Source organism: Bombus terrestris, chromosome 15 (assembly GCF_910591885.1).
Source record: "Bombus terrestris chromosome 15, iyBomTerr1.2, whole genome shotgun sequence".
In the NCBI taxonomy this organism is placed as follows: domain Eukaryota; kingdom Metazoa; phylum Arthropoda; class Insecta; order Hymenoptera; family Apidae; genus Bombus; species Bombus terrestris.
Window position 1 is genome coordinate 9,438,819 of NC_063283.1, and position 18,907 is coordinate 9,457,725.

At 43.1% G+C, this 18,907-nt stretch overlaps 1 protein-coding gene across 1 annotated transcript in view; it reads right to left on the bottom strand.

Moving 5' to 3' along the window:
- Positions 1 to 18,907, bottom strand: part of LOC100650177 — a 193,279-nt gene that overhangs the window by 42,045 nt on the left and 132,327 nt on the right. The window contains exons 3-4 of the mRNA XM_003401243.4: positions 3,867 to 4,180; positions 3,160 to 3,339 (exon numbers count right to left, since the gene is read on the bottom strand). Of these exons, the coding sequence (XP_003401291.1) occupies positions 3,160 to 3,339; positions 3,867 to 4,180 (494 nt within the window). The remainder of the gene's footprint in view (positions 1 to 3,159; positions 3,340 to 3,866; positions 4,181 to 18,907) is intronic.

An 18,907-nucleotide genomic window follows, 5' to 3' on the forward strand; every position in this document is an offset into this window, starting at 1 on the left:
TGGCGCGTTTTCCATCCTATCCGAGGACATAAACATTATCGATCCTAGGAATCGGTACACGGCAATGGAGGTCGTCGCGATACGGGGCGAACATTACGCTGCGCGTTCCAATTTCCAGCTTAATGGAGTACCTAAGATGCTCGGTCGTAATGGAACCGTTTCTCCGGTCGTTCTATTTCTTTTTTCTCTCTTCCTCCCCCTCTCTTCCTCTTTTTTTCTATCGTCGTAACACAGAGTACGCATCGTCGTTGCCCATTAACCGTAATGGTGGCCGCGAATTACAGGCAAAAGAGCGGTGAATTAACGTTGTACGGTTCGGTGATTGCGTACAGGCTCGATAAACGCGCGAAATGATTGTCTGTCTGGTAGAATGGCGGAAAGAGCGCGGCCAAGCTTAATCAGCTGTAAATTACGTCGTGGCGCCGGCGACTGGTGACATCGTTGGCCGACAAACCGCGGTTCGCTGTGAAAAAGTGCCCGATCGGACGTCGAACCGGTTTTCTGAAAAATGATACGACCAGCATCGACGTCCGTTGAATTTACCACGGTTGGTTAAAACACGTACAAACGAAAAACAGGTCGAGGTAGATCGCATTAGCTGGCAGGGTGAGTTACGCGTTAACGGAGAATTTTATAGGCAATGGAACACAGTATCTTTGCTAATGAGCATAGATGTATCGTATAATTCAGGTAAGCTACCCTCGATACAGGTAGATTCGAGTTATCTAGAGGCTGCCGATGTTTATACTTTTATGGGAAATTTAAACGTGCGAAATCACACAGAACACGTATGCAAAAATGTAGAAAATATTCTAGACAAAGTAGCTGTTACGTATGAATATTTTAATTCTGTTACCTTTAGAAGAAAAAAGGAGACAAGGTAATTAAACCAGGTTGGTTTCGACATTGGAATAAAATTATAATTAAATAGAAAAGCGTATGGCAATGTAACGTAACGAAATACGAGTCACAAGTTACCGATCAAATTTCAAAAGTTGAAAATGAAAACCATCGCGAACATTGGTAATTCGAAACATGTAAATTCCAATACGATTAATTACAAAGTAACGAGTTTTACATGCCCAGGAAAATTTTTAAAAATTGCCCAATTCGTCCAAAAGAAGATCGTACCAAGAAGATAGAAGACGGAAGAAAGATCTCGCCCACGAATATGTATTTTCAGCGCACATTTCGAGAAACCGGACAAATTGTTGGAGCAGATGCTCGTTGAAACAGCTGACGAGGCATCTTCCAGGAAACAAGTTAGCCTGGATTACGCGAAGGTGGCAAGTAGAGAATAGGATGGAAGGGAGTGGAAAAATGGCGAGGAATAGCGACGGGTCTATGGGATTAGCGAGGAAAGTTTGATAATTATACGGTAAGCGGGTCAGGCTTTCCTCCTCGGTAAGAGGAATCGCATGAACGGAGGACAGGGGACAGCGACTGTCGCGATGGTGAAAGCGACTTGTCACTAGCTGAGACGAAGATCCTACGAGGTAGGGATGCGAATGGGCGAGCAGCAGTCACGACCAAAAAGGAAGTTGGAGAGAAAGGAGGACAGGAAGTCGGGAAGACATAATTAGCAAGTTTAACACGAGTCGCTGTCTCTCGAATCTCGTTACCGCCGCTGTCGCTTTTCGTTCGAACATCGTGGCGCAAGAGAATCGAGTCCTCCTCGAGATGAAGTCACCAAGAGGAAAAAGAAGTTTCTTCCAGATGGCTGAAATTCGCGGAAGTAGCAGCTGGCCAGTAAAAGTAGAAGTTACCGAGGATCTCGACGAGGCCGTAGCAAATAAATATCGACGAGGTCTCCAGTTTCAGCCTCTTTTGCTAGATTAACAATGGCGATGTCGAGGTTTTGGCAAGTTAGAAATTTTCAGAGAAGCATGAGGATGCATAGATAGAAAAGTTCCGCACGATGAATCAGTGGAGTAACCACGCAACAACGGTTTAAGTAAGATAGATGATGCAGTAGATATGACCCGTATTACACAGACCACGTTTTTATATCAAATTTACCGGTTCAAGTTTTTAAAGGTATTTATATTTCTCCGCGTGTATTAACGAGATATGCAGTGGCTCGTGAAAGTATTTGAACACTTACACGAGGATCGGTCAAATATTAACCGGACTAAGCGTGGTACATCTTCGTAGCGTCGTTTATTCAGATGGACACTGCGTGGGAGTTTAAATAGACGTGCCTTGAAGACGCGGTGCTCTACATATCGTTTCTTTGATAGATAACGCGATGAACGAGAAAGCAGTACCGGCTTCCGTTTGCACGACGCACGATTATTTAAATTTTTAACCGTTCAAAAAACCCATTGAAATTTTGCATAGGTCGCGACTGACTGTTTTTGGGATAAAAAATTATCAGGTATCCAAGCGTTTGCGTGGTATAAATCATTTTCTAGTGGACGTCGATGGACGTTTAAAACACATGGCATCCAAGATAAGTGTAGCGTCAGCGAACGTCGAAGCTGTTCGGGAACTGATCGAGCATGATCGACGCATAACAAACGACGGAATTTGCTCGAAAGTTAACATTAGTTATAGAAGCGTGGTTTTCATCGTTCGGAAGCAGTTAAAATTCCGCAGAATCACGGCCACTTAAAGAGGCATTAGGAGCACAATGTTCCAACAGCAACGAAGAAGTAGAGCAATTTGTGCGCAATTAGCTTCTGACTCAGCCCTCTACTTTCTACGAAACTGGTATAAAAAAATGACCAATCCGCTGGCAAAAGTATATAGAGAGAAACGGAACATATATAGAAAAGTAACTCGATTGTTCCTTTTAAACCATTCTACCGAAGTAAAAAGTTCCGATTTATATCTAATTGACCCTTGTAGAAATTTTGTATACAAAGAACGGCTCGAAACTCGATCAATATGATAAAAATTTCAAGCGAATCTGAAAATGTATACAGAAGTTACATCATATTTATCGCAAGCAAACACTTCGCAGAGATCGTCGAAATATTTCGACTAGTCGTATTAAAATATAAATCGTAATATATATAGTACGCGTTAGCGACACGTTATTCTGGAGTTAAATGGCACATATTCCTTCCAGTCGAATACAACAATCGACCAAAATCCATTGCCAAATAACCGATCGAACGATAATGATCGCATTCACGAAAGAAAGCGGTCAGTTACCTTGGTGAAGGTAAGGGTGGCTATCGGTGGCAGACGAGGTAGATTCGGATAATAAAAGCTTCCCGCGGGATGTGCCGGGTACCGTGACGTGATCCTGTAGGCGATTCCTTGGGGTTGCGTTGGCCAGTTGGCAGCCGTGAATGTGAACCCGTTATCGGTTCCACCGTCCAGCGGATCCAGCTGAAAAAAGAGAGACGAACATAGACGATGAGTCGGCCTTTCAATGGGCCTTCGCCGGATTTTAATGAGATGGCACAGAGAAGCCGTATGCTTTGGATCGGTCGGAATTCCTCGTTGTTGAAATGGAACGCGACCTATATATTTTTCTTCTCCGATCGTCGAGCCTCCATCATGCTCACGATCATCTTATTTTTTTTCTCTCTCGAAACCTTTTGGCAGCCAAACTACCAGTCGCTTTAACGAACGAAAGATCGCTAATACGGCGCACCGTGTATCCGAATGGTAAAAAAGTTCTTTTCTATAGCTGGACTAGCTTTTGTTCGATAGACCGGTGCTTCGACGAGGATGAATGCGAAATCCAGCCGGGGCTTCGATCTAATTTTCCATATGTTGCGCGCGGCCTAATTCGAGCCGTCGTTATTAAAGCGCGTCCGATTGAAATTGTTGGCTGGCCGTTGCGGAGAAAGCAAGCCGATATATTTCTACCGTACATGTCGAAATCAATGATCCCTGTCGACGATAATTACCTCAACGGTTACTGTGTCGACCCAATTACCCTCGACGCACAGTTGGAAGGAATCGACCCCAACGAACCAGTCGGGGCTGGGGTTTATACGAGCCATGATGCTTATTAGAGTGTGATTTCCATCCAAAAATGCTCTCGCGATACTTGTTCCCTCTCCTTGTGGCACTGGAGGGCCCGTGAACGAGTGAAGACTGTTTGGCGAGTCTCCATCCGCGTCCATTCCATCCGTTCTTCCCGTTTCCACGTACAATCTTATTCCACTAGAAAGCCTTTCTCCTAATCTGTACAGCGTATAGGTAGAGTCGTGTGTTCGACCTGTAACAGAAAACAGGAAAAATATATTTAACGACATTATCGGATTCCAACCATCGCGTGTTTGCTCCAGCTTTGCTGTAAAGTTACTGGCTTCTTTGATCAACGTGGAGTTAATTAACGGAGGAAATAACGGACAGTTAATTGACAGAGTACGGCAATTAAACGCATCGTCCTTGATACGCGAACATCGACGGTTTTTTCTTTTTTCTTTTTATGAAACACATCGGTCAGTCTGTGGCGAGCGTGGAGGATCGGACTAAACGGTTATAGGGATCGTTAACAGCAACCCTTCCGACGAGATGGTGAAATTTACACCAGACAGCGAATTTATGGTCAATGAACGCGTCCGTCGACAAAGCTACTGATTCGCGTTTGGGTCTGACGTATTCAAAATTTCCGCTGCTGCTAGTTTCAAAGCCGATATACAAGCCGCACGAAACGTTGGTATTTTTATTTCACGGAAAAAGAAAAAATAGCAAAATCAAAAAGCGAATCGGGCAATCGAGATTTTCTGGATCCCATGCCGCCATGAGTTTCTCATTGATCGACGTCGATAAAAATTCCCCGGCGTGAATTCGTACTCGACACGTGGACGAAATAAGATAAGAACATATCGTAAAGCATAATAAAATATAAAAGCCGTGCTCGGCATGCCGGGCACGTAGCTTCTTTGCGGAACTCGTGCGCGAAAACAGGAAGGCGTTTCTCATCTCAGGTTGAGCCGAGGCGTCGACTATAAGTTCTCGTTTTATCAAGAATTCGACAACACAGGTAGGAGCGGTAAGATTCTTAGAATACGGACGATGATTCCGAAGAGCGTTCGTCTTTTTTTTTCTTTGTGTAGGAAGGCTTTAATGTGTTCCAGAGCATTTGAATATCTTTCACAGATAAGAATGCCAATATTCGAAATGTTTTAGCGAATAACTTGCAACAACAATGCACAAACTCTTTGATTTATTTTAAGGATTTCAAATTCCTATTGAAGGTTTTTAATTTTTGTAGAGATTTTTGAATTATTCCTGACCGAATGAACATATAGGATCCGATCGAACAGAATTTATAACATTTCTAAATCCGAAAGCTAAACGTTCCTTTCGAATTCTCAAAACTTGGTATTTCCGTTACAATAATTTTTATAATACGAGATGTTTCGTTAAACTATAATTCTACGACGATTCCACTCGGCGATCTGCATTTTTCAAAGATCGCTAAAGCACTTTCACGTTAGAAAGCGTTCGTTGACAAATATTCAAGACGTCATTCCAAACAAATGTTTCACGTAACGTAGTGAAAATAAAGCGTAGAAGAATGTCGTTTGTCTGCGAGTAGAAAGCTGTTTGCACGTCTGATGATACATCACGGTGATAGATCAAGTTTCGAGACTTTACTTCTTTCGTGACAATCATCGGCCCGAGTCGCGCCACTTTAACGGCCATCAACAGATATTTTTAAGACGATATATTTCGTTGATCCTGTCGCGTGTAGCAAACTTTAAATCCTGTGTCGGAAGTACAGCATTCGATGGTTAAGTAGGGACGGAAGGATTGAACTTGGAATGCTCCTAGTTGGAAGTTGAACGTCGAAGGATTAACGTCATCGTTCTATTCAACTTCCTCATTTCCAAGTACCGGAGCTTTAATTGAGATCGAGTTTGAGAACAACGAAACACCACGTTGTTCTGCCAATGGTATCGTTAAAGCTCATTCCCGGAAGAGGCAGCCTGCTGTTTAATGGAATATAATTTTTCAGCTCGAAGAACTTTCGATTACAAGCGTTCGTAATTCAATCCCTTGGTCTGGCAAACTTCGCGGCGTCGGCGATTTCCAGTCGCAAAGAGGATTAACGAAATCTTGATGTAAGGAGCCCAGGAACAGAAATTTCAGAGAATCATTAGGCGCTTGGAGAAAGGCAAAACTTCCAACCGTGAGAGGCTCGAACGTTAGAGTCTGCTCGCTGGGATCGGTGTGTCAGCGAGTACGTATGAAAAATAGTTGTCAAATATCGTCGATAACTTTCGAATGACAAATATGTCAATTTGATCGCTATACATTTTATTTATATACTTTGTTTTACGCCATAAAAATATCCATTGAGAAATACCGCAGGAAGTCATAAACTGGTTGAATCTTTTTACAATTTTTTGCAGAAGTTGTACGATTTTCATTGAAATGGGAAATAAACGGACTATACCACGACTGAATAAAAGTTTACCGTATTATTTGTAGATAGATAATTTAATTTATCGACAGATAATTCGATCGTTAAAAAGGGTGGTCCGTTTCTCTCTGAATTATTCTACAAGCGAATACATCTAATACAAAAGCAAAGCATCGTCGTGTACAACAGTCGCTCCAAAAAATTCTTGTGTACACAGGCGAATCACGTGCTCCAGTTTGAGAAACGCTGCCGCGAACCTATTAAAGCTCGTAGACACACGTATAATCGACGACATAAACGTTATTCAAATGGCCTGTGTGTACACCGTCGGGCATTGCGATTCAGGATCACAGACCGCCATTAAAATTCATGAGAACCGTCCGTGTAATTTCGTTTTTACGTGCCCGTACGCATTAATACGGCCTAGAATCCAACCGATTCTTCGATTCCAACCATTTTCGAGGTAGACGAACGATAGTTTTCCCGGCGTGGAAGGACGCCGCAGCGATCACGCGGACGACGCCGGGAATAAGTCGGCGTTTTCAGCATGCGTTTTCAATTTGTCAAGCTATCCGACGAAACGGCACTGTGGTTGCGGTTTCTCCGTCTGGTTGGTTAAAATTTGCTTTTCAAAGGGTACTCTGATCCCTTCTACCATCTGTCGCACACGCTGCCACCCTTAATCCTATCGAGTTCTAGAGTGACTTAATTAGTTGCAAAATTAGCGAAAACCACGGGAGGAATGGCCCGTACGCCGGAAGTTGTTCGCGATTGTCACGCGGAAACCTATCGAAAGGGGAATTTGGATCTTAGTCGTAGAACCTTGGGAGCATTGTGTCAATTAGATCGAAGTTATTTAACTTTTGAATTTTCGATAATTGGAAACGCTACCATTTTCCACGCGATAGCGTTGCAACACTTTGTCTAGCACCGCGTGGGATTCGAGTTGAGGAATCAATCGATGCCACCGTTCCTACAGGCAAAAGATAAAAATAAGCGATCTGGAAGCAACCAACGAGAAACAATGAGCTTCTCGATAGAAAAGGAGCAAAGGAAAATAAGGATTAGTCGGAGGATCCTTGGACTTCGATCGGGATATCGGTGGATGCGAATACTTGCTCGAATATTCATCGATTCGGTTGTTTATCTCCGCGATCACGTATGCGCGATGAATAAATCGATGGCGAGGCTGGACTGCGAAGCAAGCCTTCGTCAGGAAAGCGAATCGCCAGAGGATGCACATTTTTTGTTTGAACTGCGAGATGTTCGTTAGTGACGTGTCCCGTTTCCGTGCGTATCATTGAATTTTATAACGTTACTAGAAAAAACAGATACCACGTTTATTCCACGCTTCATAAATTTCAGATTATTTCCCGTTTCCCCGTTGCCGCGTCTCTTCATTGTTCGCGGTCCCGATGAAAACGATTACGCAGTTTGTTTTATTCCTTTCTGCTTTTTATGCTCCAGCCTGCAGAGTTTATTTTGCTGGGAAAAATAAAAAAAATATCGTTTATCCTGGGAAGCGAGCCAGTCGTGTCAACGTGTCGCTCGAATTGTTCCGTTCATTAGATTAATTAATAACGTCGTTTGGCCATTATTCCCCTCTACCGACTATTTTTTCGCTCTTGTATCTCTCTCCCCCTCCCCTCTGCTTCTGCTCCTCCCCTCGGGCGAATATAATTTTCTCGTAAATGAACACAGATGCTTTCTTTTTTTTCTATATTCCCGATAATAAACAACTTCCATTTTTTAATCGAAGCTTCGAAGCGAACAATCGTATTAACAAGCTAATTACCTCGGCAGCGGGTGTTTGCTTCTATCCACTGAATTCTACGTATCGTTATGAGTTTTCCGCCAGTTCAAAAAGACTCTACACTCTGGCATGAACATTTTACCAGTTACTCGTTATTAGACCGTCGATTTTTATGCAAATTCGCACTTTGCAGAAAATAATTAAGAGCGTAGAACTTTGTTAGGAAATTGTTTCATTTACCAAATGTTACAAGAAGCGCTATATCTTGCACGCTTTATACATTCTTTCGTATCACGTGCATTTTGAGAAATTCCGCACCTTTAAATTTCCTATAAGCCCGTCAAAATCCGCTCTATTCGTTATCTATACAAATCTTCGCTTTCGCGATCCAACTTTCAGCGCCCGAAGTTTCCACTTGCTGACGGAGGCGGCTGGCAGTCGAATATGCACATTATTCGGCAATTCCTACGGCTGGGAAAGGCTCGCGGCTCCCTAAAGAAGTAAGAAATTTGATTAAGCTCCCTACGGCGTTCGAATTCAAAGGAGCCACGACGTACGCTGGATTCAGGCTCTGTGCTGCGAGGCTTTTCGCTCTAAATCCATCAGGCCAGGCGAGTCAACGTGCCAAGAACAAAGCTGCTTTCACCGTTGGCTCGCGGGAATTCCACTACCCTCGATCTGACCCGAACAATGCTAGTCGTTGACAATACCGAACCTTTTTAATTAGTAGCTGTGTCGGTGCACGCGCTCAGGCCCTTTCGTTTTCACCCAGCTCCCGATATCGAGAGCGTGGAACAACGGAGTCCGCTCTGACAAATCGTCCGTGGGACATTTTCCAGGCCAGAACCATTTGTCTTCGACCGAATCGGTCCCGCCATCGGCTCGTTCGACGATTATGCATTCCGGCTGCACACGACAAAGAAATTTATATCTCACGGCCGTGGAATTTCCCCGAGTCCCGATGTTGCACGCGAGCCATTATCATTCAATACGATCTTGCTGTATTTTACACCTTCAACGTGCTTTTTGTTTCATAACATATTCATCGATCGGGTGTTTCCATAAATCGATACTAAATTGATAAGGTGTTTTGAACGAATGAAAAAGATTTATGCGAATCTACGATGGAAAATGGTTTATTACGGAGTCATAAGAGATGGAAGAATAATTGTTCCTTAAGTAACGCTGTATGTAATCGACGACAATTAACAACTCATACTTGCCAGAGTTATCTGTCTATCGAGAAGCAATTTTTTATTAAATCTTTTTTAAATTTTCCGTCAACTAGCGTATTTCCACAACATTCTGCGGCAAACTGGCACATTTTTGTCAACGTCTAATTTTCCTTACCGTCTTTTGCTGTAAAAAATATTGAGAAACTTGTGCGATACCCACTGCAGCTTTTTCTACATTATTGTATAATAAATATTGCATTGCATTGTATTCGTTTCAGCCCGATGACTTAGAAATTGGACTTGGTCTTGTCCTATATTCTGAGATCAATTTTTGCACGAAACGTTTAATAGATTTCTTAGGAAAAATAAAAGTTCGCTTCGAAGAAAGGAACGCAGGCCATGTACGAGGGGTGAAATCTTCTTTATTTATACACATATCAGTCTTGCTATAATAGACTTCTTATGAAAAAGGATTCTTCCATTCCCTATAACTGCACGATAAATCATTTTCAAATATACGTCCGTATGAACCTTTTTCATCCCATTTAACCTTCAGAATACGCTGCAATAATTTATCACTAACTTGTTAAATCAGCCCACATAGATTCTTGCTTTCGTATCATTTCTAGATCTATGAGTTCCTGTCTAAACGATGGAGTACACCGACATATGGCATAAACAAGTTAAGCGGCAAGTTTACGACCAGCTCGATTTTTCAATCGAAGAGACACGAGTTTTCGGTGAAAGTAGGGGATAATAAACGATCGTGCGAATGGTCCAGACGAAGTTGCGGAAAACTGGGACGCGTCCGGTTGCCAGTCGACAAATTCTGTTGAGCTTTTACGAATAGCTGAGGAAAGTCACATCCGTTAGCCGGTTGGTCCGCCGACAAAGTCCCAGGGAGAACAAGTTCCCTCTTACTGGTGCCGTGATATCTCGTCCGCGCGAAAGGAAACTCTGCCTTATCCGGCCTCGACTACAACAAACTCTCGGTTCAGCCGTCTTCCAGGAACTTAATGGACCTCTCGTAGAACCTCTCGTTTCCGGCACAGATGCCAAACTATCGAGGATAATACCGACAAATCCGCACACACGTGTAGGCGCGTTCAATGGCGAACGGAATGTGTTCGATCCATCCTTAACGCGCGTCTACATCAAGCGAATAAATGCTCGTTCTTCCTCCACTCTAGTTAAACGAAAGCGTAAACGAGCGTTTGTTCGTCAGATGGGAAATCGAACATCCGAATGCTCTATAAACTGCCACACACAGATATCTATATATATGTCGGAGATGAAAGAACATCGGGGCCTTTCTTTTGCAATTTTTTCGGAACATCCCCGATACTTTAGTGTAGACTTTTTATTATAGCTGTACTTAAATAATAAAACTTAGAAGTAGTTGTTTATGATTTAATCCGATTATGTTTGCTCGAGATTTATGACAATAGGCTTGGGCTCAAGGTGACATATCTGGTCGCTAAACGTAGCCACGGTCACGGGATGGACGTTTTTACCTAACAGAGGTATAAAGTAGTCGTATAGCTCTTCTTAAAAATATAGTTGACCCGAGGGGTACAGAGAGGTACAGAGAAGGGCATATAAGTGCAGTTCTACTTGGACTGGGACCAGTAAGTTGAGTTCTACTCGTACTGTGGACAAGTAAGTTTAGTTACACTTGAACTGTGGACAAGTAAGTTCAGTTCGACTTAGATTTTGGAAGAAAGCGTATTTGCTGTTCCGTCGACCATATATTCGTTATTAAACTTAAGATTATTGTCATTAGCATCTCGAGTATCTAATCGCCACGGTTACTTATCAAATTCTGTAATAATCATATTTTATACCATTAACTATCATCCATATTGTATAACAACAATGGCTAATCTAAATGAACATTAGTTAAATGCCCCTAACCCCAATGAGAACTCGACATATATATATATTTTTTTCTATTTCGTCAGGCGCACTGACCACTTTTCCTTAGATCGCCGGAGAAAGAAACGACGATAGGGATATAGTAGATTTTTCGATGCAAGTGAGTTTACGAACAGATTGCTCGGTGGCGATTTACGTTGAACGAGCACGAGCAAACTGTTGTTGCTCGTTTGATCTAAATGGATCTTTAGACGATTGTTACTGAAATTTTTATGTAGGTTCGCCGATACGAGGCTCGTTAATAATCAAAGACTGCCCCTGTGTAAGTGGGTAATCGATACGATGAATGTTGCACGAGGATCGATCAGAAATTGAATCGTGTTTATGGAACACGCCCTAGAGTTTAATCAAACGTTGCGTTAAATAAATTGCGTGTCTGTCGCGAGGAGTTTCGTGGTTATGAATTGTTGAAGCTGTCAGACGGTCGATAATTGACTTCCAGTTACTCGTTTAATTGTTTATGGATAGCAGATGTTCTATATATAGCGGTAGCTTACTCCCACATTATCGATTGGTACACATATTAAAAAATTAGTTGGTCTAATCCTTTTAGAATGTTAACTTTCTACGACAATTATATTTAACAGACAGCTATTCGCGATTTAATCGTAATTATAAATTTTCGCAATTGATAACATGCAAGTAACGTACTTTGAACACGTTACAAATAGGAAGAATGAAACGGGATAAAACGAGACCCGGTTTATAAGATTGTCAAGTGTCGACGGAATCTCAGAGAAGAGAAAACGAGCGACGAAAGACACGTTGAAAGGATCAGACGAAGAAACATCGTAGGCAGTGAACCATAGCTGAGAATCTCTGTACTCGGTGATCCAACTTAATACAACTTTCGTAACAAGTCGATGCTAACTTGCTACAACCGCGAGTTGCCTATATAGCACATGTTACCGCGTTTCCATGTGGAGAGTCTGGCCAGTGTCTTAGCTCTGCTGGCAGTCGCTTGAAACGCGAGTAACCGAGACGTGTTTCCAGAGAAGTGGATAACCCAATTTTCTCGGGTTGCTTTTGTTGCACAGGGAGTGCTGACGTCGTTTCGCGTGCACATCGGGCCAAAACCTCTGGTCGCTGACCTTTCCTTGTTTTGACGCTACGATTCACCGACGATTTCCCGCGAACCGTCCCACTGTGTACACTGCTACCTTTCGCGAGATCAAAATTTTAGCCGATTGCTTTCGAAGGAATTCTGTTATCGAATTTCCCACGCAATGGCTTCGTATTTCTCTATTCCAGAAAGATTAGTATAATCTAATCACTGTACTGGAAAACTATAAAGCGATCGAAAATTTTCTCTACTATCTGCAATTTGAAAAGTAGCGAAAGAAACGCTCCTTGGTTTACATTTGTTCCCAAATTTTACGCGAATCAATCGAAGATGCGCCAGAATATAGAACGGAGTATTTCGATTCCAACACGATGTATTCAGAAATACGGGATATTTCAATTTTCTTTTGAAATTTGGAATTCACCGAAGGATAGGAATTTGGTAACGAGTGGATGGAACAACATCGTTTCCAGTGACACTTTCGGGCTTGAGAATTACACGGCGAAAGGATTAGGGGGCGTCGTCGAGGGAGGAAATGAAAATTCACTTGGCCAGATTCCACGGGAAACGAGTGATTATTGGACAAGTAACCGAACGGTACGTCACACAGAGAGTGGAGGACCGGTGGATTTCCTGGAGTCGAGGGGTCGCACAAGATATAATTGGATTACTAATGAATTTATCGGGAACGGCAATTAGTTTGCATCGAGCCGGCCGATCGATATCGTCGCCCAAGGAAAAACAAACTCGAACACGTGCTGGCTACTATACTGGTCGTAACTACTATGGTAATATACATAATGATCAAACGTCGCTTGCTCTACGCTATCGGCGATTGATATTAGGTACATTTTGCGTCAAAGAGGGTGCGGTCGAAGGTGTGTCTAGTTAGTCTGTATATTTAGTCGCGTTATGAAACTTTTTACGTCGATAGTTTTACCGTTAAACGAAAACAAAACGTTTCAACGTTCCTTCGATCTTTTAAAAATATCTTTTATTCCGTCATACTCGCAAATGCTCGAGTCATATAATCGTCTGGTTGTAAATCCACGAGCGTATCGGTGAAATAATCGAAGCGGCAATATACGGGCTGGCGCAAAGCTGCCAGAGAGACGGGACAAACCGCGAGAAGATAGGCAAAGTGACGTTACAATGAAGTATTAACGCGCTCGTGCACGCGTTAACGTGGACCGCAAACATCAGCAAACAGCCTAGCAGAGGCAGAGGGAGAGGGTTGTGTCCCCAAACGTTCGAAGGCATCAACGAAACGCGGCGTAATGCAGTTAACCGGCCGTCGGATTTATTGGGAACAATAACTAATTTGCCGTAAAGCCGCATAAATTATGAATGCCGCCGCTCTCCATTTCCCGATAACTCGGCTCGACCCTCGTCCCTTTCGATTCTCTCCCCTTCCGTCTGACCCGCACTCTATTTCCCCTTTTTTCTCTCTCTGATATCTCTTGATGTATGGCGCACAGGGTTTTATTTACCAACATAGACGCGTAGTTTTTCCAATTCCATATAGGAGAAATATTTGATATTTATGACACACAGAAATTGTCTTTTGACAAGTTTCGATCGTAATTTGCAGATAGTATAGTATCGTTTTTTTAATATCAGGATGATTTGTGACGCGACATGCAGGTGTTAACTGTTAGTAATAGTACTAATATACATACATACGTACGTAGTGTCTACGATCTGTGAATAAATAACCGTACTTGGCAAAAGCTGTCTGTCGGAGTTACAGAAACGTTAATGAATTAAGAATTATGCACCGGTCTCGTAATTTCTCGTGTCGTAGCTCGTTGGAAAAGTTTGCATCGAAATTTATAGAAGTATTTACAATACTCGTGGAAGAGATTCGTCGATGCTGTCATCGACGGACGAAGCGAATACGCACGAGAAAGAAATTCAATTTAATCGTAAGCGATGAATCTTTGTAGCGTAAGATTTACATTTACAGCGAGATAAGGATTGCACGTGATCCTAAGAAGCGCTGATAATCGTTTAACTTCTAACCTACGAACAAAGGTGCACGACGCATCGATTGAAACAATTACGTCGAACCTTCCTTTTTTACCTTATCGAGTTTTGATATTTCTCACCGTCACGTTGCCTGCGATACGCTTAACAAGAAGCAAACGAACCGAAGGGAGATAATGGTCGGCAATTCCAAGGATTCTTAATACGCGATACGCTCTCAAATGAACATCCATTAACCACGCAATACCGTGCTACGATGCCGAAAACTATGCAACGCGCTTGATAGCTCGTTGAAGCGTCTCGACTTGGCCTCTCGACATTCCCACGTCGATGGATGACACAAAATTCGTGGACGAGGCCGAGGCAGGATCGTTCAGGGCTACAGTCGGGGAAACGAGTGTTTCGAAGCCGTGCAAACAAACGGCGCTCTAACGAACTAGCGTGTTCGCGCCAAGTACCGTGTTCCGGCACAATGTACCGTGAAACGTTTAAATGGCACGCATTAGCCGCGGTGACGCTTCCTCCCGGTCATTTCGCAGGATTTCGAAGCTGAAACGTAACCGGCCGGTAATGCCAACGGATTGTTCGCCCGCGCTGGCCACTTTTGCCCTAATACTCCCGCAACCGCGTCCCTTCCCCTTCTTGTCTCGTTCCTGTTAGAGGGGAAAGCCAAACGTTCGCGGTCACCGGACGAGCATGTTCTTTTCGGGATTCGCTATGGCAAATTTGCCGCGTTCATCGTCCAAGGATTAGCTGGCGTGAAATTTCGAATGGACGTTCCTTCGTCCCGTCATGCACGGGATCCTATTCGTAGCACTTTCGACGATCGTATTTTGAGAGCGTTTCATCCGTAGAAAACCGCGGAGAGACCCTTCCAATAGCCTGTGCCCGGCGAATCGAGCTTGTACACGGTATTGCATGGCCCGCGAGCGAGCACGTCCATTTATATTCAGGTGCACGCCATCCGCGAATAACTCCTATTCCCTGGCGTTGGCGCACGTGAGCGGCCATTTCCTCGTGCGTGAAGCTTTCCATTCATGGTGGCTGTGTGCGCGATTGACGCGTTTCGAGGACACGCGCGCACCTCTATAACGTCTAGCGTCGCTCGTTCGCGTTTCGTGCAACAAAGTATCGAGTAGACGTGGTACGGCGAGAAGTTGTTGGAGAATTTGCATAGACAAGATCGCGGATAGTTTGCGATACTCAATTTCCGTGAACTTGGATGATCTTGAAGCTCGTTAAGGCGAGGGAGACTCTAACGAAGAATCAATGGAAGACTCTTGAGTGACGAGTGTAAGAGGAGTCGTCGTAAGCTTGTTGCACCGTGCGTGTTTCTCCATTCAAGGTCTTCCATTGAACACCCCAACATACAAACAACTTGACGCTATCGAACCAGCTGAAGCGAGAACGAGGGATGAAAGAGGGGGGAGGGGTAGATCGGGAACACTTGACATTTTTGCAATCAACCCGACCGTTTGAAAATGAACTCCATCCTGAGGGGCTAATAAATGCTTGGCTGGCTCGTAGCGCGCGCACAGGGTGTTACGCGGAGCGAAGAGACTCGAGGGTCGTAAAAGGTGTCGGTGAGAGCTTTCGATAGTTGTAGATTAACGATCGAAAAGAGAGCCATTGTACGTCCCAATCGATAACCGACTTTTAATCGTCGACCTTCGGAATATACGATTATCTCCTCGACATTTACTTCGTTACTGCTAAATCCGCAGCTTCGTAAATCGACTATTATTTTATCTTCTACGTAATACGATAAACCGAGAGCGATATAAAAACATCGTGTAATTTAGCGTTTCTTACTGGTCGAGTAACGGGTGTCGCGGAAATTAAGCAAACGATGCAGGTTCGTTTGACCCGATGCGACGCGGAAATTTCGTACTCGCCTGAGAAGCTTCGACGGAAGGGGTCAGAAGTCGCGAGTACTTCGTTAGCACAGCTTTTCAAGCTGAAAGTCAAACAGCGTCGCGGCAGGATTACGACGCTTCGTTACCCTGTCCGTCCTGAAGAAGGATCCTATCTCGTCCTTCGTCCATGGAAAGATCAACTTCTCCGAGACAAAAAGCCAACCCGTTTATCCTCGTTCCGCTTCGAGGGCCGCGTTATCGTCAACGGACGACGGACAGCTCGATGGATGGCAAAATGGCTTCGCAAATAATGGATCCGCGCAAGTTGCTACATGAGACGAGGCCGAAACTCGATACACTTTGTGCGTAGCGAGTGGCGACAACGCCTAAGGACACAGTTTTCTCTTTCCCTTGCCTCCCCATATACATCGTGGTCGTCGCGACTCGTGCCACGAACGAAGCCAGGAAAACGTACTATACTGGAACTACAAATAGGACGAAAATTGAGAATGTCGAAATTACGTTGAAAGCTTCATCTTTAAGAAAACCGACGTTGAAAATCTGTCAAGTGTTTATGAATTTGACCGATTCTCGTTTGTACAAGAATGTAGGATCTTTACCACAATTAGTTTATTTACAATAAATGGATTAAACAGATGTTGATTAAACAGAAAACGATGGTTGTTTAACGTGAACTAATCACAATAACGTATTATAATTAAGACAACTTGTTTAATCGCGAGAAAGCACGTCAACGGGAGTCGTAAATTCCCGTTACGATTAGATAATCGACGCCACGAAATGATCGATCCCCTGATTTCTGTTACGATAATAGGGGTGGTTCAATTGAGCTTACACTGAATTAACAGGTATAAATAAATGTTTATTCCAACAACTTTGTAAAGAAGATAATTACACTGATGCGTATGTATAAGTTAAATAAGTGATTGATTTAAGTATAGAAACCCGGTAATGACATGTTAACTATTCTAACGATGAAGAATACGGTAAATGATAAGGTAACGATGCTGTGTCAGAGGAAAGCTAGTGATGGGTGTGTTTAACGCCAGGAACCATCGGTTTTGTTGATGACAATTTTGGTTAGAAAAGCGAAGGCAGTAGACATTGCTTCTCATTGGATAAAAGAAGGTTGGTGGACTAGGAAGGGTCTTAGCTGCCCTCGACAGAAAGTTGCTAGTGCGAAGTATCATAAGTGAGAAAAACTAACTTTCCCGTGTCTTCGCGTGGTAAACAATAAGCTTTAGAAACGATTCAGTAAAGAGATGTTTGTTCGGTCTGAAGGACCTTCGCTAGAAAATTCCTGAGATTTATGATAGGTCCTTAAGGCTATTGAGGATACGCAGTAAGGATGCGCGGACATCTGGCTAATATCTTGCCCGCGGTGTGTGGCCTGGTCTAGGTAGAATGTCGCCTGACGTAACACAACTAGATAATTAACTTGCAACTTTCGTCACCACGGATCCAACTCTCGTTCGACAACGCTAGCAACACTATCTCGATAACGCAATTCGCACTCTTTGGCTTCTCAGCTCACAATCTTTGACTTCTCAACTCACAATGCTGTTAATTTTTTTATGTCCCTTAGCAACCCTTTGTCTTTTGTGTTAGCCTCATATCTTGTGTCTTAGCCACGCACATGCTCCGCAACCGCTTGTTTATAATTCGCCCGATACCTCCCAGGCCCCTCGTCCACGATACTACAAGACTTCGAAAGAATATATTATTCTATATATAAAAATAAGTTAAAAAAGTTCTTCTTGACTTTCAAATTCTCGTTGCCAAAGAAATAGAATTCGATCATACGTGTTCGAGTAACGAATTATGGCTCTCCCTACATGCGCAGGGTAAATTAGAAATTTACATTCTCGTTAAGAAGGTTGTTTATTCGAGTTATACGATCGATTTTTAAACGTTTCTTATATCATTGGCGTTGAAAAAGTTAGAACTGAAGGGAAGGAGGCACGATTGTTGCAGCAATTCCTAATTCCATATTCAAAATGGCGTTCGAAAATAATCGTGGCAGCTTCGCTCGTAGCCGGTCGACGAAGCACGGCGGCTAATAAAATGCAAATTCGATTCAATATCGCGCAAGCTTTTTCGTCCGACCAGAATTTCGAACTCTTTTGTTAAGAGAAAGGCGACCGCGTGAAATTACGTTAGCACGGCAGCCGTGAGAGCTTTCGTTTTCGTGGCGAATTTTTCCTCGCTAAGAGACGCCAGATCGTGCCCGCGATTCGTCAAGATTTTCCTCCATCTCGGCCAGATAACGGTGCCGAGTTTTTCTGGGTCAAGTGTACTTCCGCTGTGACGAAGGAAATGAAGGTTCTTGCAAGTCGTATCCGGCACTGGTTACTTTGCAGGCAACACTTACGAAACTCGAGCAGTTTCGTCGACTATTTCTCTCCCTTGGCCTTATTAATTATTATTTTTAATTAGATCAACCGAATTGTCCTCTTAAACTCGACCTATTCCAGGCCGTGTGACTTTCTTCTGATCGTAATACAGAGTGGGGCGATAATCGCAGCACAACCGGCCAACGAAGGATTTTAAGTGAAAAAATAAGTCGAAAATATGGAATAAAATTTTTATCGCACGATGTTTTGTTTCTAAGAAAATTGAGTTTGAAAATTTGCGAAGTACGCATTAACTCGTCCGAGTACCGACTAAGTTTGAGTAAACGATAAACACAAGGTTTGTTACACATGTAAAAATCAGCCGAAAACGTAACATAAAATTTGAAACTTTTTCCTTTATGGCTTCAATTTCAAGAAAGTTCAAACA